This window comes from Cupressus sempervirens, chromosome 9 (genome assembly GCF_028749045.1).
Source record: "Cupressus sempervirens isolate cs-2001-9-10 chromosome 9, ASM2874904v1, whole genome shotgun sequence".
NCBI classification, from domain to species: domain Eukaryota; kingdom Viridiplantae; phylum Streptophyta; class Pinopsida; order Cupressales; family Cupressaceae; genus Cupressus; species Cupressus sempervirens.
The window spans coordinates 210,295,193-210,319,733 of NC_143126.1; the positions used below are offsets into that span (position 1 = coordinate 210,295,193).

Below are 24,541 nucleotides of genomic sequence, written 5' to 3' on the forward strand. Positions count from 1 at the left end.
CGTTACATCCCAAATTTGGACCTAATTTAAATTTATTATAGCTGTTGAATTGAATGGATTTTCTTTCATAATCATGTGAAAAGGATAGTTTAATATAACCATTGTATTCTATGAAAATGTTTGTTGTCAATTATTCATCTAACTATTTAATGATGATGGTCATTATCCATTATTTATCATATGATGATGATAGTAGTTAACAGTTGCTTGGTTTCGAAATTATGGTTAATAATTATATTCCTTGCTAATATCTACATTAAATATTATTATGGATTTATCATGGAACTTGTTATTATTGTGGAAAATGTTGCATGGGTGATTGCAGGAGAAGATGAAGGGGAGAAGCATTGCTAAACGGGATCAATGGAATAGGGTACTATCTTAGTCCATTTATTTGGTCAACAGGTATGACCTCTAACTATCTTGGTAAGGACCTAGCGACTTGTATAGCAAGATACAATCATTTGGACACGCATGAGCTATTAGATAAACATTAAAAACATTAATGATTTTAACTTAATTAAAGTACATACCTTTAACAGCTTATGGTTGACATTTCCATTATTTTATTATATTACATATCTATGTACGTGCACATAGATATAGAAATAAAGGTGATGCCATAATATTATTTTTATACAAGATTCTATCTAATTAATATGTACATTTAAATACGTGTACAAGAAGATAAAATAATCTTCCAAATGAAGCATGTATTTAGATATACATAATAAAAGGTACGACCTTGGATAAAACATATAATATGATGCCATCTTATAAAATGCATCTATGTGCAAGTAGATAAATATGTTATAAATTATCCTTGATTTATAACCTTCAAGTCCTTTTCTATATTTATTCAATTCTTTACTAGAAACCGAAATGTACACTTGGCATATTATATCGGCGTTCAAGAAGGCAAGTCATTTTTCTTTAAGAGTTACAGCTTCTTGGAAGCCTTGGAGATTATTGAATGCCTCTACATATATTTGGAAGCCGAGAGAAGGCAAACATGAATATATTGTCTCCTTATGATTTACCTCTACATATTTTTCCACATTATTACCTCTTGTTCTACTCCCGTGCTGAAGGTTGGGAATCAAAAATATTCTGGAAATTGCATACAGATTGCTTTCGTAAGGGAACCTGCAGTTAAACATAAAGCCAAGGCTCACATTTCCATTAAATCAGACTAGGTTAACTGGTCATTTCCTTTTTTGAGTGATACATCTTCATTCTTTTATTCTTGCATTTGAATTTATAGCAAAAGGAAGTACGTCCATGAGAAATTTGTACTGTATTATCAATGAGACTAATCTTTTCGTATTGAGTCAAGACAAATTGTTCATGATAAGTCTAAACATCTTTATTTTACTGCTATAAGTCAGAATAGAATTGTACTTATGCAAGTCTTAAGATTATTTTCTCAAATCATAAAAGTTATGATATACAAAAACATGTAACATTCATCCACTAGCTAAGGATCAGCAAAATGAGTTGGTTTACTCTGAGATTTAAACACCTGGGACTCACTCGGCTGTATGGCCAAGGAAAAGGTGAAGAGGTGATAAAGAAATCTACAATAACATGGAAACAAAATCAGAAATGACATAATGATTATATATTATATTAAAAGGAAAATCATTTAATAGCTCATGCATGTTCATATTTAGTATTCTCCTGTTGTCAACTCGAACGATGGTGATCGGGTAATAGAACCCATCTAAAAACCTTGGCCAAGGTCGTTAAAGGCATGTTTGCCTCCATAAAATCACTTGATGTCAGAAGTGCCAGTTATTCAGACATGTCCGTCCATAACTGTGTGGACATTCTAAACACTGGAAATGCTCAGGTGGTTGGACTAGTAGTACCCCAAGCCTGATCCCAGGGTAGGGAGGGCCTTTCTTTTCAAAAGATTGTGTGGAGGTAGATATGGTCCAACGTTGGGAGGTTAAGCCTAAGTCAATGCTTCTCCTCTTACCGAAAGTCGAGGCTTGCACAACTAGTTAAAGACTCACCAGTTATTTCTTGTATGTTTATTCTTACCATTCCTAAAATGCATTTGTATTCCTCTTGTAACTGATCATGTATTTACTTTACTAAATGCAAGGAAAGGTAAGAAATCGTTATTTCAGTTACTTTGGTAAATCGTTATTTCTGTTACTTCAGTTAATCGTTATTTTAGTTACTTCAATTAATCATTATTCCAATTATTTCAGTTGAATGGTTATCTAATCGTTAGTAGTTAAATCAATTAATGTCTCATGAAAAGGATTTAAGATCTTTTGTTTCGAAAGTTAGTTGAAGAAAACTCTTTCATTTCAATGTGAAACCTGATATTAGTTCTTTATTTTGTTATGAAAATTCTTTTGTTACACAATGATTGTCCATTATCTAGCCACTAATAGACTGACGGAGCAGCAAAATGTCATAATGAATCCCTTCATGTGTTTCAATGCCCGGTTATAATCTTTAGAAGATTCCCAATTCTATAACAACTCCACTAACTCTGGCCACTCAATGCAATCAACTGTTGGATTTGTAACTTCGTATTTCTCTTGGTTACTGCACTCACTGTCAGGTATTATACATCCATTCAACAATAGTTCTCTTTATCTCAAACAACACTAATAATTCCAGGCAAGATTAGCTCTTAACAAAATCATACACTTTATAATACTTATGTGAATTGTGTTTCATCTTCCTATGTAATGAAAAAAGAACTCCAATGCTAAGAGGCACAGTTTGAAATTCACGCAAAAAGTTTACCCATACCACTAAATGCCCTAGGAGGTTGAAGATTGGTCACACAACAATGGAAATAATAGTACCTAATAGATATTAAACACGACAAGATAGCTCACGTTGTTAAATACTTACGGCAACTAGTAATTTGTTTGAATGAATATATGTAGGACCGCTACGCAGTCACGATAATCATTTCCTCGCAACACCAATGATTTTTTGTTTGATGAGTGTCATTTGATATTTTGTGCAAATTCCCCATGTTCTCTATTGGCAACTGGAAACAACTTAGTTTCTTCCTAAACGCCCAGGTCTAAACCAATAGCACCTCACTAATACATGTTGATTCAGAGTTGTGAAAAATTGTATTGTAGGCCCAAATATGCTCCATGTAAAATTGATCATTGACATTCCTCAAAAATAATCTGTGATGCTAAGAATATATATATATATATCTCAACAACTCGCTAACTAGGTCTTCTACAAGTACTTGTATCAATTAAACTCCTTATGGAAAAAGATTTAGTTTGTTGCTATTGCCACCTGAAATATGAATATTTTTACACTTAATTGTCTAGCCCTTGAAAATATCATTGTCCCATAGTCTTGTGAATTTTTGAAATATTTGAGCTAAACCCTTATACTCTATTTTTGGATCAAGCCGCACTGACAGGAGAATCAGTTTTGTTAAAACTATTTTGTAAAGTTGTCTTTGAAATAATTCCATAGGCTGGCACAATAGACGACTAGTAGAACTTTTGTAAAAATATTACTTTTGTATAAACTCCACAGGATGGCAAGATCGACGCTTTGCTACCATTGTAATCTCCTTGGTGGAAATTCTCTCCCAATAACCCTCAATTAATTTTCAGAATGCAAGCAGACTCCTTTATGCAATAAACTTCAAATTTGACCAGAAAATAAACAACAAATGCTCATTTAGAAAAGCTCAAAAATTTCTAGTGTAATATAATATTCAGCAATACATTAACATGACCAGCAAAAGCTCATATCAATTCATCAAAATACATCATTGCATTATACATCAACAATACAATAACAAACACCATATATCCAATCTTAAAAAGAGTATTATAGTTAGATTGGAAACACGTAGAAAAGAACCTATAACTCCAATGTGAACTCTGATATCCCAAAAGAAAAGCCAACATTTCAAGGACAGGGATATCCCCATTCCGAGGACTTCATTGGGGACTTGCATCCGTCCCCAATTTTTTATAACACAAAAAAAATTAAAAATAAATAAAAATGTCACTTTTGTCGTCTCCGTTTGTTGTCCCCTCCCATCCCCAAAATCGGCAAAATTTGTTGCCGTCCCGGAAACCCGTCCCGTTGTCCCCTGTCGTCCCCGTCTTGGAAACTCAAGGGAACATAGCAACAATCTAAACAAGGATGAAGACTTTACACAAATGACTCTACAAAACCTATCTACAAGCCTAGAAAATATTTATTTTATTGTGTAATGTCAATAAGGATCCTAGAATGCATTTAATTACTTGTTGATTTGCATTTTTTACTCGGTTTCCAAATATAACATTTTCTATGATTTCCTAAACCTTGTCTGCAAAGTTATATAGTGATCTCCTATTTGTAAGCTTTATAAATGAACCATCCTAACCGACCCAAAATATCTTGAGTTTTTTCTCTGTGCAAATTTTTACAAAAAAATAATTTCATAACAAAAATGGATTTTAGAATTATTAAATGTCTATCTTGACAACCTATAAGGCACAGGATTATAAAATAGAACCATTGATGACTTTAGCTACTAGTCTAAACAATAATTAATGCCCTAAAGTTGTGTATAAAGGCATGCCAATATGTCAGATGAATCACAATTTTCCTTAAATGCTACCCAATATTTTAGTCTATTTATATCATATCATGCAAGCTTTAGAATGATATTTAAAATTAAAATTATCATTTCTACTAGCTATTTACCTGTCAATCATCAGAAGATGCACTCCTTTACCGTGTTTTTCAATTACTTTTTGTAGTTGGGGTCGTATTGTCTATAAAACACAAGTATCAAGCAAAATCATAATCCAGCACATTTTACAGAAAATTGTGACAAACAGTAGAATATTAAAATAAGTTTTTAATAGTTGCAAACTTACAATATTTTATGTTATCATTTGCCAAGCTTCAAAAGAGCACTAAGTATGATTTATAAATATATTAGTTTTCGAAACCAGGAATGCAATACTATGTCATCACTATCAAGGTTTACCTTTAGAGAAGCCAAAAACTCAAAACTGTTGTAACATCGGATATACAAGAGCCGCTCCATACAAGACACAAACAATTCATCCTCCAGATATATAGGTGTCAGCACAGAAGCTTGACTGCATTGCTTATCATTTGATCTAATTTCTTTTCCTGAATACTTGTTATGGTCTTTTCCAGGTCCTGCATTTTCACATGTCAAACTATACTCTCAAACTCTGATCATATGTCAACATTGTCGAAATACCTTTAAATAATTATATCTATTCTTCCCCAGTACTGTGTGCTTTGAACTTAGGCCAAATATAATATCTCGATACAAAAAGGCAGAAGGAAAAATACCTAGCTTGTATATTTAATGATCAAACAATTAGAATATCACTTCCATTCAAAAATTATTGCATGCCTAAAGCAGAGAATCCTGTTCATATAAGAAAAACTTTTGCTACCATATCTACTCCAACCATTCCTCCAATTTGCATGTTTATTAAATTAAGTATCAAAAAAGGACAACTGTATAAATAAAAAAACAATAGCAGCAACAAGAAAACAAGACAATGTTTGCCAATTTGATCTCCCAAACGCAAGTTAGAAAGGAGAATGTAAATCATATCAGTGCATTGCTAGACCCTGTCATTTAAATTTTTTCTTGTATAGTGTTGTTGTTGAAGGATTCATATGTAATGGCACCGTCCGTTCAGTATGTGAAATAGATTTAGTATTAACAAATACTGAATATCAAAGCATAATTTCAGAACTCCGAATAAGGCAGAGCATTTATCAATTTCGATGCTCATCTCTTTTGTTTTGGTCTATATTTATAATGCCACTAAGGAACATGTCATAAGCAGACATGTCCCCTCATGATATGTCTTTTCATGAAGAGACACAAAGGTTCATTATAAAGTCTCTAACAGACCCGATACTAATTGGCTGTGATTAAGCATTAAACAAGTTCTATTTATAAGTCCTTCGATTTGTATATACTATAATGGATTATATGTTCGATCCAATTACAATATATTGAGAACACTTGATCGAAATTGAACAATAGATCATTTACTCGATCTCCAAGAGATAATCTGGAAGTGCAAATTTCAGTATACTTAACTTATATATGGTTTCAATTAGGTGCAAGGATTCTACCAAGATATATGAATAACAAATCTGATTTAGCCCAGGAATTATGTGCAAGTATGCATCTATGTCATTGATGTGATCCCTATATCTGACCGAAGCTACATATAGTAACATATATTAAGACTGGATACTAATCACCCTATATCAGTGAGATAAGCATAGCCCCCACAAAATATTTTGTGTCTAGATACTAACACACCCGTATGATGTCAATCAACTAAATCTATGTTGTCACTCCTTTGGCTTGAAACATATTCTTGGGACCGCACTTTATCTCTAACTAGTGACTCGATCAGAAGATGTGTGCAAGGATAACCAAGTCATGACCGGACATTAACTATTAGTCATTGTAATTGGAGGTCACATGCACTAGCCTACATAACCTTGTTGCTCGAAATTCATCTTCCTTGAAGGTTCTTACTTGGTCAGCCTCCTACCTCCATCTCATCACTCTTCTAGTTTGAACCTGAACTACCTCATCCAATGCATAAATCGTGTTTTGTTGTCATTAGAATGGTTGTTAACATGTAATTAGTATGTCCAAAGGGGTAGGCAATTGGCTAGTTGGTTGGTCGTGATAGTTCATTGCAACCCTTTGGCACTTTATATTCTATGTGCTATATCCGATCAGCAAGATTGGGAATAAATAAGTAATGTCATTGTGAGTCTGAACATATCAATGTAAACATTCACTAAGATTAATAAAGCACTTGGTGAGTTCTCTGATACTGTGTTGGTATTATGTTGTGTTACATTAAATTACTTTCCTTTCTATTTATCCTATATATTCTGAACTTGTTAGTATGTTACCCAAAGCAATAAACATTTGGTGTCGTTGCCTTGAAATAATCTAGGAGTGATGCAGTGGTACATGGAAAAGGAGGCATAATGGGACAATCCATCAACAAAGGAAGTAGCCACAACGAAGACGATACATTTCAAGAATTGTTGGAGGGAGAAAGAGCACTAAGGTCTAACTTCGTCTCATTGCTCCAAGCTACAGAGGAACAAGATCCCAAGAGTGTAGTGTGTCAATATCTCAGAGTAAGACGTGTTGTAGATTGGTTGATGAGCAAGCTCCCACAACTGTTAGCACAAACATTCCTGGTGCTGCAAAACTCACCAAGAAAGTCAACCACAAGAACAAACATCAGCAAACCTTCCGCAGGTTTGAGGAGAACAGGTGAAGGGAGACAAAGAAAAGGACAAAATCCAAAGATGACAAGGCAACCCTTTAGAGAGGAGGAAATAATGCCAAATTTGTTGTACAAAGACAAAGATCGAAAAGAACACATAGACGAGTTTGAGGCTATTCTAAGGGCCCAGAGACTTAAGGAACAAGCGAAGCGTCAAATACAGCCCAAAAGACTTGCAAAGATAAGGCCGAAGGAAAGGTTGACCGAAGGGAACCAAGTAGGCGCAAGAGCAAGTGGACAAATCGAAGACGCAAACTGTAAGAACCCTTGTTGGTTCTAACTTTGACAAACATCAATTTTCTTTACTATTCAGATGTTTGACATTTCATCAAACACTTTGCAAGCAAGCTTTATTTCATTGTACTTTATTTTCAGATTGTGTTTGGGTTGAAATGCGAACTTTTTGCAATGTGAAAGTTACACAAAAGAACCTAGTTACAAGTACAATCAAATATAACTAATTAATGACAATTATGTCAGTGTTGTTACAAATTTAATGGACTGTAATTTATTTATTTATTTTTCAGCAGTTCAAAATATATATCCAAATGACAAGTACAACAATACGTTGCAAAGATTCATACCCAGAACGAAAAATACACCATTTATTTGCCAATCTAGGCATGAATGGTGACTGTTGTAGCTAATAATGCAACCATTATAAGGAATTCTCTGCAAGAGAAACCCTGCACACCTCTTAAATTTAGGCCACCCAATATGCATTCAATCAGAAGAAATTGGGTGTTTGACAACTCCCAAATTGCCAGCAAAATATTTACTTCTTAGTCACAGTGAAAAACAGTAAGAGAAGACGCCAAATTCTCCAATAAACAATTGCCCCCCAGCCACAGTTATAACAGTATGAGAAGGCACTAAGAAACTCAGTCCAAATCTATCATACTTCAGCAATAGATTGATATTCACAAACTTCAAAAACCCTCACAAGAGATGGATAAAAAGCAATAGACAATTGGATGATCAATTCTCATAATGGGAGCCATATTTATAATCTCCATTATACAACTTAGCTTCAACTACACACCTTTCACTTAAAGCCTTTTTACTCTATACTTAGGCACATAATATAATTTATTAATTCCCTTTTGGCTACCAAAAAAGACCTTTTCAACCATATCATGGTATTCTGACATGCGAGGTCATTGTTTCTTGCCCAAGATTCAAAACTTTTCAACCCTATTCCAACAAGCTATGACACTGAAGTGGTCAACATAGAATTCCAGCAAAAATAGCAACCTCAGCATATTTAGTTAAGTAATAGTAATATTTCACCCATGTTGCAAAAATGACTTAAGAAGCATCATAAGAAAAACGATGAATGAACCTGACAAAGTGCTATCTTCAGAAGGATCAAAAGAGTTGGTATTGTTGACAATTAGGCTAGGTCAGACATTTTGATGTTGTCATTCATGGCAACATATTAGTCACATGAAATGAGCAAAGCATGAAGATGAAATTATGGTAGTTAGACTTAGAAGATTGTCCAAGTGTTATACAGTTTATCTGGAAGAACAGATGGAGTTTTGACCGGCGAGCTTCATAGACACATTATGAACACGTGTGGAGTTAGTTACGGCTACTTGAGACAGTATTGATGAAGTGTGCAAGTTCACAAGACAGTATGGTCAATACAGACAAAGTTATGATGAATTTACTAGTTACAACAGTGTACAAGTAGAACAGAGCGTGATAAGGAAATGGATATTTTAGGTTAACGAATTATTTTGTTTACAAAATAATTATTTAACTAAGGACGACATCCTAGATGTTAACCCTAAGTGGGCAAAAGTAAATTTTGTATTTTGATAAAGTATATAAAGGCATGAAGGTTGACTGGGCAAATATTTGTTAATTAGCAAGGTATAAAAGAAGATTGCTAAATGTGAAGTTAAGTGTGAGTAATACGATATTGATGTAATGTTTTGTGATGTGAATTCTGATATATGATCAGAGGAATGCAAATTGTGATAAATTTTTGAAGAGCAGCAAAGGCAATATCAAACATTGAAGATATCAGCAACAGTACAGAAGTTTTTGTATCTATCTCTTTGTATTGAAAAACTTTATTGAATATTGCATGTTTGGTCAGTGGGCTCATCTTGCATACATTTGTAATTGTACATAACAAACACTTACAGAGTTGAGGCTTCTAACAAAACCTAAGTCCTCTAACAACAACTAAGACACTATACGAATGTAATAGACTCCTAACAAGGCCAATATCTTTAACCAGATACTTTTGATTAGTGGATTATTTTGTGGGTACCATCCCCACCAAGGTTCTCTCTTGGCCAGGGTTTCCCTAGTTAACAAAATATGGTGTTATTAGTTACTTTATTGCATGGTTATGTTTACTGTTCAGCATAGTTAGTTTGCTTTCTTATGCAAGTTATCAGATTATTAAAGATATCCAGTTGTTGATATTCGTTATTTGGGAGTTGGAGCTACAGGGGTCAATTTTGTGCGACAGATTTATTGCACAATTTCAGCCTTAGGATCCAAGTGGACCATGGTGTACATTTTTACTCTAGGATTGCTTGGGGACAAGCAATCCTTGGGAGGGAGGACTGTAATGTCCCCATTTTTAGCAGTTTTCTGCAATTGGCTTGGTCATCTCACCATTACAGTGGGATTTGAGAGTCTCAGTTGTGGGGTTATGGGCTTTCCAGCAGTCTATGGTGTGTTTTGGCTCCGTTTGAGGGACTTAGTACAAACTGTTAGTTCTGATGAGCTCAGTTGAGTTAGAGGAGCTGAATGATGCTCTCGGTTTTTATTTCGAGCTTCTGGTTTGGGCTCTAAGAATCTTGGAGGGAGTGTCTATTTATAGTAAGTCACCTCGTCAAGTTCATAAATCGTCTTTTTTCATCAGGATCACTCTGGTGTTGTCAAATTTTGATTATGATGCTTCTTCAATTGTTTTCGCAAGACGAGTGAATTATTATTATTATTCATCTAAATATGTTGAGGTTGTTATTTTAGTTGGTGTTGTATGTTGGTCACCTCAATATCATAGCTCGTTGGAACCGGGATGAAAACTTTTAGATCATGGAAACAAGAAACAGTGGCCTTGTGTGTCAAAAAATTATGTTATGGTGGAAAAGGTCATTTATGTAGCCAAAAGCAATTAATAAATTATATTTTAATGGCACTTTATTATATTCTAATGCTGTGTGGAAGAAGCTTCTTAATTGAAGTTCATTTGGGAAAGTTGTGCCATTTAGAGATGATAAGTATGAGGCCATTTGATGGGAATGGCATCCGATTGATTATTTGTTTTTTGTTGCCTATGAGGAGTTTCTAAGTTTCTGCCCTTGCTGAAGTACAAGGGTTTTATTTGTGAAAATTGTTCTAAGATTGCTATAATGTCCCCTGCTGGGACATTAAACTATTTAATATATATTTGTTGACGATTCATTTTACAGACCAAATATATCCTTTTTCCTTCTACATTTCTTCATAATTTTTCAACGATTCCCTTTCTCAATATTTAATATTCTATATATATGCATTCTTAGGGTCATGTCCTCTCATAATGAATATTAATTATATTATATTAATAATATAATTATATTAATTATATATTATACTATTAATATAAATTATATTTCTTATATTAATATTAATACTAATACATATAGTACATAGTGTATCTACTTTCTGTATTTACATTATTAATCTGAATATTATATTTTATCATTTAATATGATATTTAATTGCCATATTAGTATACTATACCATTATTAATATTATATTATTATTATTTATTTAATTATATGGATCTTATCAATAGGGACATCACAATCCTCCCCTCTCAAATTTGCTTGTCCTCAAGCAATTTATAACTTCAAATTCATTCTTTTCCTTGCATATGTGTTAAGCACTTGCAAAGTTCACATGTTAGTATCCAATGAAAGAACATATGAATGAAGACACAAAGTAGACACATTAATGCATGAAGACACGAGGTAGACACATGAATGCATGAAGACACGAAGCAAACATATTAATGCATGAAGACATGATGTAGACACATAGTATACATGTTATAATCCTGCGTACAATTTGAAACAAGCAAAGGTAAGAAAATGTTTTACCACTTTGATCGTGAATGTAGCACTCCTTTCCCCTATCTCAAAGTCAAAATTTCTTGAAGATGCATATTTTTAACAACTTTTTTATAGTTGGTACTATAATAGGGTGTATGATTCCATAGTGGATGGTAGATTTACTATTGCTTGAGTTTGGACACGCTCAGCTTGGGGCTCCCTCAGATTTTTAATCCTTATTGGGATTCTCGCGCCCCAACGTGACCGATTTGCTCCTCCTCCTATGCACACTCCCTACCCACTAAGAACATGCTTAATTTTGACGTAGATGGTAGATTTACTGCTTCTCAAGGTTGGACATGCTCAACTTGGGGCTCCCTCAGATCTTTAATCCCTATTGGGATTATCTTGCCCCAACACGACCGATTTACTCCTCCCCCTGTGCACACTCCCTACCCACTAGGAACATGTTTAATTTTGACATGGATAGTAGATTTACTACTTCTCGAGGTTGGACACGCTCAGCTTGGGGCTCCCTTAGATCTTTAATCCATATTGGGATTCTCTTGCCCAAGCGCGACCGATTTACTCCTCCTCCTGTGCACACTCCCTACCCACTAGGAACATGTTTAATTTCATTATGGATGGAAAGTTTACTGCTGCTCGAGTTTGGACACGCTCAGCTTGGGGCTCCCTCAGATCTTAAAATCCATATTGGAATTCTTATGCCCCAATGTGACCAATTTACTCCTCACCCTATGCACACTCCCTATCCACTAATATAAAGGGTCTTATCAAGTTATTCACAACTTATTAATAGCATTATATTAAACACCCCTCTTAAATACCTTGGAGGTGCACAAGTCTTATTCTTCTTTGTTGTTACTCTTCACTCTCTTTCTTTTCGTAAATTGTCCCTTGTTAAATTGATCACAATATAGTCTCTATCACATTATTTAGAAGTGCCACCATATTTCTTTTATACTTCTCGTACATGTCAGAATTATAATGACATTATAGAAATGTCTAGATATCTAAAGAATAGCGGTTGGAAAGTATTGCAAGATCAAAATCTACCGTTGGGATGCAGATTCAAATAAAAGATTACAGCTTGTTTAAGACTCTTAGCATTCTACCCAATAGAATGGTACTTTGCACTTTCACCGTCCCAAGACATTATTAATAACTTTTATTCATTCCGGCGTCCATCTTTAGCTTAGGATCAGTCCTTCCTTTGCAACAATTGAAAACTTCCTGAAAAATCATATCTGCATCGATACAAACCTAAACTTTCTCACTTACAACACTTTCACACGTTTAGTATCAATTAGATATTTCAAAAGATCTCCCAACAAAACTATGATGTAAGCTGTAAGTGAAGGCCGTTCTCTTCCTTATCAAATCACTTTTCACTACGGACACATGATTGTTTAGATCAGTTAAAGATTCATTTAAAATAACAACTTCTCTTTTGAATGAATCTTCACTACCCACTCTCATCTCAATCGCCGTAAAAATGCCATGTAAATTATTAACCATAATGTTATCAACATCTTTGGCTTCTTCAATTGCAAAATGTCTTAGAACTTTACCTCAAAGGCCAATGATCTTAAGTTTTAACAACATCTGAACAACAATAGAATCTTTTATATCTTCTCCAAGACCTCTAATGACATTAACAATCTCATCAACCTTAAGAAGATAGCCAGCAGTCTGCTCTTCTTCTTTCATCTTTAAGCCTTCAAACTTTGGTTATGTGACCGATTTACTCCTTGCCCTATGCACACTCCCTATCCACTAATATAAGGGCTCTTATCAAGTTATTCACAACTTATTAATAGCATTATATTAAACACCCCTCTTAAATACCTTGGAGGTGCACAAGTCTTATTCTTCTTTGTTGTTACTCTTCACTCTCTTTCTTTTCGTAAATTGTGCCTTGTTAAATTGATCACAATATAGTCTCTATCGCATTATTTAGAAGTGCCACCATATTTCTTTTATACTTCTTGTACATGTTAGAATTATAATGACATTATAGAAATGTCTAGATATCTAAAGAATAGCGGTTGGAAAGGATTGCAAGATCAAAATCTACCGTTGGAATGCAGATTCAAATAAAAGGTTACAGCTTGTTTAAGACTCTTAGCATTCTACCCAGTAGAATGGTACTTTGCCCTTTCACGGTCCCAAGACATTATTAATAACTTTTATTCATTCCAGCATCCATCTTTAGCTTAGGATCAGTCCTTCCTTTGCAACAATTGAAAACTTCCTGAAAAATCATATCTGCATCAATACAGACCTAAACTTTCTCACTTACAACACTTTCACACGTTTAGTATCAATTAGATATTTCAGAAGATCTCCCAACAAAACTATGATGTAAGCTGTAAGTGAAGGCCATTCTCTTCCTTATCAAATCACTTTTCACTACGGACACATGATTGTTTAGATCAGTTAAAGATTCATTTAAAATAACAACTTCTCTTTTGAATGAATCTTCACTGCCCATTCTCATCTCAATCGCCCTAAAAATGCCATGTAAATTATTAACCATAATGTTATCAACATCTTTGGCTTCTTCAATTGCAAAGTGTCTTAGAACTTTACCTCAAAGGCCAATGATCTTAAGTTTTAACAACATCTGAACAACAACAGAATCTTTTATATCTTCTCCAAGACCTCTAATGACATTAACAATCTCATCAACCTTAAGAAGATAGCCAGCAGTCTGCTCTTCTTCTTTCATCTTTAAGCCTTCAAACTTTGGTTATTTCACTTTGGTCTTCAATTTATCTCAGATAGATTTATATGTTTGACAATGCATCACTTTAACAAACTCAGTATTTGATAAACCACAAAGAATTTTTGGTTTTTGCATTAGCATGTTGGAAAGAAAGAGTATATTTGAATTCTTGTTTGACTTATAAAAAATAATATTAGGTGCATTCATTTAATTAAATATATTATTGGCAGAGAGATATCATTCCATATGACTCAAACTCTTCTTTCTTTTATTGAATGGATTTGCCTCATTGAGCTGGGAACTACCATAGAAGATCCAATGCCCAAGAATATCAAAGCAAAAGATTCAATCATCGGAACCCCATATTAATATGACAAATAAAATAAACGTCAAAATCTATACTATGATTCGCAATTCCTGGACTCTTATTATTGTCAACTTCTCTAACATTTAAATGTATGCTGATTGCCTCTGCAACATTAATGATTTAATGATTTTGTGTATGCACATATGTCCCAAAACTGATTTATAAATATCTTCCTTTATCATATGTAGCAATTGTCTTAGTGTAAAACGTATGTTCTTTGATAGTAATATAGAAATACTTCGGAAGATTAATAATATTCATTGTCCAATCATTATGTTCCCAAACCAGGTCCTTGCTGCAGTTGTATTTGGTTTGGCTTTTTAATTTCAGAAATCTATCTTTTTAATTGGCCCTTTTGAATCTTATAGACTGTAAATTTGTCTCTATTAAAACTTCACAGGCTGGCAGGAAAACCAGCTCTAATACCAATTGTAATGTCCCCTGCTGGGACATTAAACTATTTAATATATATTTGTTGATGATTCGTTTTACAGACCAAATATCTCCTTTTTCCTTCTACATTTCTTCATAATTTTTCGATTATTCCCTTTTTCAATATTTAATATTCTATATATATATGCATTCTTAGGGTCATGTCCTCTTATAATGAATATTAATTATATTATATTAATAATATAATTATATTAATTATATTTTATTAATAATATAATTATATTAGTTATATATTATTTTATTAATATAAATTATATTTCTTATATTAATATTAATACTAATACATATAGTACATAATGTATCTACTTTATGTATTTACATTATTAATTTGAATATTATATTTTATCACTTAATATGATATTTAATTGCCATATTAATATACTATACCATTATTAATATTATATTATTATTATTGCATTGCAAATTGTGGCTGTTATATAGCAATTTGCCTACACTTCTTAGCGTATCTTCTATGACTAAGAAGTGATTGAATTCTGAGAGAATTGACTGGTCTGTGGATGATTATCTGTGTCTATTGTGATTGTGCATACCTGTGATTTGCTGGAAGTAATTATTGTGCAACATTGAGGGGCTGCAATTCCATTGTGGCTGCATTTGGGCACTATCATACCTGTTCCTGCTTAGTATTTGTCCTGCAACACATTTGGAGGGTGGCATCCAAATTATAAGGGACTTGCGTTACTTAATAAAGGTCTGCGAACTTCTTTCAGGCCCTGAGGATTAATATTCAGGCCTTATGTTTTAATATTCAGGCCATGCAAACTTCATAGGCCTCTGTGTTTGCTAGCATTGGCCTGCAATTTATTTGGAGGTCTGGAAGAGGGCTGCGATCATTTTGGGAAGCCCTGTATTTGGGTTTGAAAGAGACTACTACGAAATTCATGCAATCCTGGATCTGCACATGGTGCCTGGACAAGTTTGAAAATATATCATCAAGCAAAACAGGTTACAACATTCATTTTTTATATTCCTTCTTACTGTTGCAGCTGGGTCTGTTAAAAATAGTTGTAATTGCAAATTGGGAACTCAGGATTTAAGTAAAAAGTGCAAATTAAGTAATGAAATTTCATTGCACATCTAGTTGGACTTCATTGTGAATTTTGATTGCAAACTAATAAACAGTTCAATTATGAAATTCCAAGTTCTAGTTATATTTCGTTTGTTACCATATTTGGATGGAGAGTTTGTTAGCAATAAGTTTGACAAAGTGCCAGACCATCTGATTGTTGTGAAAATTTGGTGAGACCGGAGTGGTTCAAGATATAGCCAGCTAAGGAATATTACACATCTGTTTCCAAAAACCTCACTACACTAGCGGTAACAAAAACTGTAGTCATGTCGCAAAAACTCAAATTATCAGAATTCACAGGCGACAGGAGGGAAGACCTTGTGTGCTATAATAGAACATGTGAAACCATCTGGTTTGCCAATGGGGTGACTAACCAGGATGAGTGACCCAAGCAATTCCCAGCAATAGATTGGCACTCGGACGTGAATAAAACAAAAGCCACCTCGTAGAAAGATCGGAAGGAGTTTCACACAGAGTTCAGCCTACTACGAGACTATAATGTCCCCACTATTAGGGTTAGCTTGGTACAAATATTACATGCAATAAATGCTAGAATTAAACATTAACTCTAAATATACTATTTTACACTATCTTAACCCCAAACACTAAAGATGATCCAGATCAGGATCCTCAATCCTCCTAAGGATGTCCAAAGTTTATAATGATATAACATCAATTCTAGAACCATTCTCGGTTATTACACCATCTTCTATGGAGTGCATCCCCTAAGGTTCTGATGGAGCCCTAATTTTCTCAAAATTGAGGGCCTCCATTTGAGAAATAATTGATGAAAAGATTTTCTCATTGATGTCATAAGTTAGACTGCAAGTGAACGTTGTTAACATTATAATTAGGGATAAGCAAGATATTTTAACTACAAAGCAGTTCAAGGAATGATATAGAAAGGAAGAGGTCAAGCTTTAGAAACATATTATGTAGATACAATCAAAATACCTAGACTTATTTTAGTGACGGTAACTGATTTTGGGCAAAAATGATTGACTAAACAGAAAAGATACAGCAAGAAATAATGAAACCAATGGATAAAAAATCTGATGCATATCTTTCTACAGGCATCGAACAAATATCATACCCGATATTGTGAATCTATCCAAGAAACATAGAAATTTGTTATGGTTGACTCTAGGAGTGCAACGGCAAGTTAGAAGTAGTTGGTGAGACCGATGATCCAATACAAATGATGGCATTGACAGATGTGCCTGGACTTTATCGTGATGATGAGAGGACTCATTATTTCGAGATTGGAATACAGAGTATTAAGTTAAAATGGAACCCGACGGACATCTACACCAGCCACGAAATTGAAATGTGTTGAGAATTTGACAAATAGTAAATATTATATAAAACAAAGAATGGTAATAAATTAGAGAGCCATTTTTCTAAGCCTACTATGATCATCAAGCACGAATATGTCGATCACACGAGAGAAAGGAGCTACATACACAGTTTAAATACCGTATTTTGAGATTATACGGAAGGTGTTCAAGTTAACGCATACAGGAGAATTATAGTTCTGTGGAAAGAAATAAGATGCATCAGCAGTAGGAAGTGGTTGTGGTTATCTTCTATTGCAGAGTTCTCACATTGACAATAACGGAAAGGCTGGGTGAGTTTGTTAGAATTGTTTATTGCGACTTAAAGAAGGAATTGGATGAAGTCTCTCATCATTTCTCAGAAATACAAACAATAATGTGGAAAGAAAATTATCAAAGAGACCAGCAACTAATCACGAAACAGCTTCATTGGTGTCTTTAAGGAATACGAGCAGCCCTCCAGGAAAGAGACGTAACCAATGAAGAAAAACAACAGATAATTAATAAAGAAATCATTCTTGTTGGATACGAAAGCCACGTACCTATTCGTACAAGGAAAGGAATATCATTAAGTGATCCAGTTTTTTGAAGTTTCGAGTCTTATTGCTTAACTCAAAACAGTGATACTCTTTGATGTTGATTTCAGAGATGAGAAGATGAACAAAATCAGTCCTTTGAGCGTGAAAGAATAGAAACTTCAAGGATGGATGACCAAGCCTCTCACGGGACACATAATTTCTAAAATATTGCCAGCAAAAATAAAACAAATAATGATGAAGTCCGAGTTAAGTTGGAGGGCAAGCATCGCATGGTTATTGACAGGAGCCCAATGATCGTAAAATTATTTAAAATTGTATATAAGTTATATTACGCAAGGGTGCTAAAATTGCATTTATTATGTACAAAAGGTTTTAATTTGTTATGGTGGAGAGGTGCGATTAATAAGGAAATGTAATATGACTTTTCATTTGAAAAGTCACATCTTCAACATAAAGAAGAAATAAATAAAGTTAGAAGTTGGAGAATAGAGAGACATAACAACAAGACATATTTGAAAGAAACAAGAAGCAAAAAGGAGATATATTCAAAAACTTGTAAGGAGGAATATAAATATTAAAGTGTGACTTTAATATGAATTAATAAATATTATATTTTAATGATAAGAAGGTGCTTCTTTGTTTGTATTTATTCAAGGCAGAGAAAATAAAATACAATTTTGATTCATCCTTTATGATTAATAAAGTGATTATTTAATTATTCCCAACAAAGCTTATGCATTAGATTTTTCGTAGCATTGTTTGTTTGATAAACAGGGATAGTATGACATATATAAGTGTTTATGCATCCATATCTAATTGGACTTCCTACCAAAGAAGATCAAATCCCTTTAGACTAACATCGAATTGCATATAAGAGTTGTCTTTTGCATTTGGAGTACAAGAGTAGTTAATGATATTTTAATATATATTGTCTCATAAAGTTGTACAGAATAATCTTCATTGTGGTTAACTCTATTGCCCAAATAAGCAAGGCATTGGTCTTTCACATCATTGAAATGATTATTGGATTCATGGTTGAAGTTAACAACTCTTCTCTATGTCTCCACCTTACAAGCATCAGCTCAATTATTATTTGAGCATTTAATCATATCAAAGCATTCATATAATTTTATTTTGAACAAATTTCAAACATTTTGCCAACTTATAACTCACAAAGTTTAAATTTGCTATAGAAAAGCCTTGAACCAAGCAATCAGGGATTAAGGTGAAGGTTTACCCACCTAGGTCTAGCAAAGCCTGAAGTGCAAGGGAGTTGATGTTATTCCTGTTTGTTGGCCAAAACTGATTGGGTAATCCTATTAGAGAGCTCGCAAAGCTCTTGGATTTCCAATCTATGATTTTGGAAACCAACGAGTTCTTTTTGGATGGCACATCCTCTATTCAAGGCCAATCACATATGCATATGTTAACCATCAAGATATTCTAGCATTCATCGAGCCATTAATACGGGGTTATATTGATCTCTTACATTGGCACTATTAGTCACTCATACGAAGATCACACTAACCTCCCACACTTGCCCTATGAGAATCCTTTTATCACCCATCTAGCCATTCGTACAAGGTAATACCAATTTCTTGCACTAGCATTACTAGCCATCCATACAAGGATCACACTAACCTCCCGCACTAGCACTATGAGATCCCATTATCACTCCTTAGCCATCCATGTGGGGTTCTACTAATCTCTCGAACTAGCACTATTAGTCAAACATTAGAGAATCACATTAACCTCCCGCACTGGTGCTTTGAGATTCCATTTATCCCATCTTAGCCATTCATATAAAGATGACCCCAAACCCTACATTGGTACATAGCCATTCATACAGAGATGAGTGTTGTCCCTACACTGGCACTATAGGAATATTGAATGAACTTTCATTGTTATAAACTTTTAAATATTATTCTCAAATGAACATAGATTTATAATTCTATACACACACACACACACACACACATATATATAAAATCTTATTATCATATAAATATAATAATGTAAAGGAAAAACTTAAAATTTACAATGTAAATTGTACACCATTATGGAGGTGTATGCCTCATGTCTTTCCATGTTGCTTTCTTTATGATTCCAAACCTCAAATTCTCCTTTTCATATTAAATATTGTTTTTCCATACTTTTCATTATTATCCCTCGTTGTTTGATGCCCTTGTTTGTCTTATCGAGAATGTTGGATTAATGATATGTGAATATTGTTCACCCCTTTATAGTCGTACCAAGTACCCCTGATTACTTAGATGGTGGGTCCCATTTCGTACGTGTTAGAAATAGGAAATATCAAGAGGGGGGGTGGAGCCGGGGGGAATCAATATTCCAGAAACTTTTGCCCAACTATGGATATTATTAACAATCTCTAAACTTGCATAGATGATCAAACTGAAAAGTAAACATAACCATAACACAATGCAACTCATAACATCGTTATTTGTTAACTAGGCAAACCTTGGCCAAGGAAAAACCTCGGTGGGGATGGTAACCACAAAATGCTCCACTAATCAAAAGTATCTTGTGAAAGATATTGACCTTGTTAGGAGTTTATTACATCCGTATAGTGCACCTATCCTTGTTAGAGGACTAAGCTTTATTAGAAGCCTCAACCCTATTAGGAGTTGGTATTACAATACAAAAGAGTGCAAGAAGAGCCCACTGCTCAAACATGCATATACAAATTTACAATTTTATCAATGGAGATCGATACAAAAACCTTTACATAGTGCTGATATCTTCAATATTTGATCTGTCCTTTTAGTTCCTTCTTTAAACCTGATCATATAATTGTACTGCTCTATACTAGCATCAGTTTTGCATCTATTCCAATGACATAAAGTGTGCATTCAAACATAATATCATATTACAATACAATGTCACACTTTGCTAAACAAAATGTTCTTCCTTTTATAACAAATTCTTTATTCCACCAGCCTTGTTGCTTGATACTTTGCTAGATCTTTTGAATTATCATTTGCCATGTTAGGGTTAACATCTAGGAAGTCGTCCCAACATTGTCAAGTAATTGTTTTGGTAAATGAAAACAATTCCTTAACAAAAAATCCATTATATTGTCTTGAACTTTGTTTTGTCCTGTCAGACTGTACTTAGTAAATCCACCATAACTTCTTTCATACATAGTATAGTCTTTAGTGCTTTTACCCACGTGTTATTTGAAGTCCATAGTACCTTTCTGTAAGTATGCACATTCCCAAGTGCCTCCAATGAACTGCGCTAAACAAAACAAGCTGACTATTCTCTGTTTTGCTGGTATGTACTTAGACAATTTTCTGAGTAAAACTTATCCTTTCATTTTTCCATGTCAAAAAAAGCTATATGTTTCCATAAATGACAAAAGTGACATATCACCTTAGCCAAATTGCCAATAGTTCACTGCCCTATTTCCTCTCTTTTTTTCTTACTCCCTAACTCTTTTCTTTCCCTCAACAGTCAATCCCACATTATATATGTAGTTGGTCTACCGCATTGCGACCCTTAGAAGGGTCGCTCCCCATTTTCTTTCCACCGCTTATATAGCATGTATATTTCTTATTTAATATTGTACATTTAAATATTGTTCCATAGTTAATTAATACAATTCATTCTATATTATTCTATCTTGATATATATATAAAATTATCAGTAACAAAAGGTTTTGTATTAATATATCAAAAAGGAGCAATTACATCTGATAAGTGGATCCTTGATTCATGATCTGACATGAAACCCAGACAACACCCCAACTAACAGACCCGACCACAAGACTCTGTCTAGAGATACATACAAAGACTATACAACATGTCATAGTGACACAAACTCTGTGACCATCCTTAACAACCATACCATTCTATCGAAATAACAGACACTGAAAACTAGCAAACTCAACACAATACATCAATCCCTGAACCATTTAGCCATTTCCTCCTTGGTGAGGATAGGAATAGCATCACCAACACTATGTTGACTCTTCTTTCTACCAACAATGTCCTGCTAAGGGACGAGGGATATGTCTACACCACCAACTTGAGGGGATGCTTGACTGGCCACTGCAGAAGAGATAGGTTTGCAAGGATCACTAGGTTTCACCACTACACGGGCCGCGGAATCCACCTTAGTAGAAGCCTCACCACCATCCAAACCCGCATGTGCTTCAAGACTCTCCTATTAGCGACAACAAACAGGAAATTGTCGACGAAGCAAATGATGACCATCCTATCCAAGAGGTGCACTCGATCTCACCAGAGTGGATTTTTGACCTCTCAACCATCTACCTCCAACCACAACATGCACTTGATCAATGGAACACACAAATTCAAGGATTTTGCACCACCCCACAGAGCCAAGGAAGATGGACCATCAGGGGGTTCTTCGAAGACCATATCATGAGAGGTTGGAGCTTGCCTGGCCCTCTACCCATTAGACGCCAAGGTCGATTTACAATGTGCAGGCCAATGCCCAATTCAGCCTGGTGCACATTATCATCAAAGCCACCACTCCATTTCGGCTCCAAGGCGACCCGAGCCACGTACAACACTTCTTGCTTTGATTCTACCACCATGAGCCCCAAAGCCAAAAAGAAAGGATGAGTTATCTAGATTGGAATGGGGCACACGTCTTTCACCAGAAGTCCTCCCTCAAGATAAGTTTTATCGCATCCCAGAAAGCTTCATGATCAAACTTGAAATGTGGTGGAGGCAGATGACAGAGATTGACCTGACAAAGGATGAAATTTGTCCATCAGTAGAGAGGGCAAAGTTGGCTTCCATTTTGCACTATGACAGATCTCAAGAGGAGCTAACTTCGAATGCCTCAACACAAAATGAGGCTAAAGATATAATACCCTTCGAAGTCTCGAGAAGCCAACCACAAAAGAAGTTCATCATTGTTCATTAGTTTGTTCTGCCAATACACATGTTTAATAATGGGATCATTGTACACCCGCGCATCCATCTAAATAAAGAAGGGATGTGTGATGTCACATTTCACACGAGACAAATCTTAGAAATCAAAATTCCCAGTGATTGAAATCTGTATATGAATGCAGGATAGCCTATGCCTTGGCCTCGTGCTTCCAGGGCCAATAAGAAGGCTCCAGCTCAAGTACGGTAGACAAAAGTTCATATAGTTTCATGAGTGGATTAAACTCGACAATGAAAACCTCAAGGGTTGATGATACCTAGCCTCCGGAGTAGATTAAAACTCTAGGGAATGGAAAATTACCACTCCAAGTCAGATGGAAGAATTTGGCTATAATCCTCCCATAATTCAAAATGCTCTTCGAGCAATCCGACCACTCCCACATATGAGAGTTTGTCGGCAAGAGAATTAGCTTCTCTGAGAACATGTGAGACTTTGAACCCCTCCACTTCTGATAGAATGATTTGGATCTGCTTGATGTATTTGTCAAGATGTCAAGCTTCCAGACAACCTTTAGCGATACCATTAACCACAATCTATGAGTTCCCTTCTAGGTGCAGCTTTCGAGCTTTCAGGTTCACATCCAACAAGGCAGCATCAATAGTAGCGAGACACTCCACTTGGTTGTTAGTCCCATCCTTGATTCTTTTAGCCCTGGAGCAATGATATCTCTAGCCTCATTTCTTGCTACAAAACCAATCTCAAAGGGGCCCGGATTCTCCTTGGATGCCCCATCGAAGTTAATTTTAATCCAACCTTTGTCTGGAGGTGAGCAAGGAGTGAAATGGGAAATGGATAAAGAATGAACTCTAGAAAGCCCATTAACGGGCTATCTTGATATAATATTAATGAGTAATCATGTTATCAATATAGTTTCTCGACATATTAATTGATATTAATTAATTAATATTATTCATTCAATTATCAACATGGTATTATCTTAGCATATTAGAATTGGTAGAGTTGATTAATATTGATGATATATTGATTCGTATGGTTAAGAGGGACTACAAAATCATTGAATAATTTATATATGCCTCAAAATATATCGATATCATGTATTGATTTTGGTCAATGAAAGAAACGATAATAAAATCGTGGCAGAAATTTACAATAGCAAAATGCCAAGGACAAGACCGTCAAAGCATATGGACGGAGGTTGAAGGAGCTGTTGGGCCAAATGGACAGCCAACTAGTGAATGGCCTAAAGAAGCAAGATGGTTCATTGAGGGTTTGAGACTGTCACTGAAGAAGAAAATGAAAATCGTGCCACTGCCATGATATGCAAATGTGTGCAATAGAGCAATGGACCTGAAAAGTGAGAGCAAGACAGCTTCCACACAGAGAAGTGACAAGGAATTAAGTAAGAAAGTACTCCAACAAGACATGCTGAAAATGATGCGGGAGTTCAATTCCATGAAGGCTTGTACAAGCAAGAATGAGAACAAAGATTTGTGGTGTACCAAGTGAAAGGAAGAGGGCCACGCCAGGGGGGCATGCTCAAAGAAAAATTTACGCAACATTTGCCAGATTATAGATCATTCCACTAAGGAATGTACATATAATATGAAGACACAAGGTCAACAAGTGTTTTTCACCCAAGAACCCTCCACATCAACAACAACGGCCAACCCTTGGGCAAATAACACCATGGCATTGTCCAGCGGCTTCCAAAA

General features: G+C 34.8%; 1 protein-coding gene across 4 annotated transcripts in view; it reads right to left on the reverse strand.

Moving 5' to 3' along the window:
* XRCC2 (homolog of X-ray repair cross complementing 2 (XRCC2)) overlaps positions 1-24,541 on the reverse strand; it is a 238,194-nt gene that overhangs the window by 186,138 nt on the left and 27,515 nt on the right. For all 4 annotated transcript variants that reach the window (XR_016356017.1, XM_089799614.1, XM_089799613.1 and 1 more), the window contains exons 3-4: positions 4,997-5,175; positions 4,708-4,778 (exon numbers count right to left, since the gene is read on the reverse strand). Coding sequence is in view for 3 of the 4 variants with exons in the window: in XM_089799614.1 (XP_089655740.1) it covers positions 4,708-4,778; positions 4,997-5,175 (250 nt within the window). In the remaining variant the exon portion in view is untranslated. The remainder of the gene's footprint in view (positions 1-4,707; positions 4,779-4,996; positions 5,176-24,541) is intronic.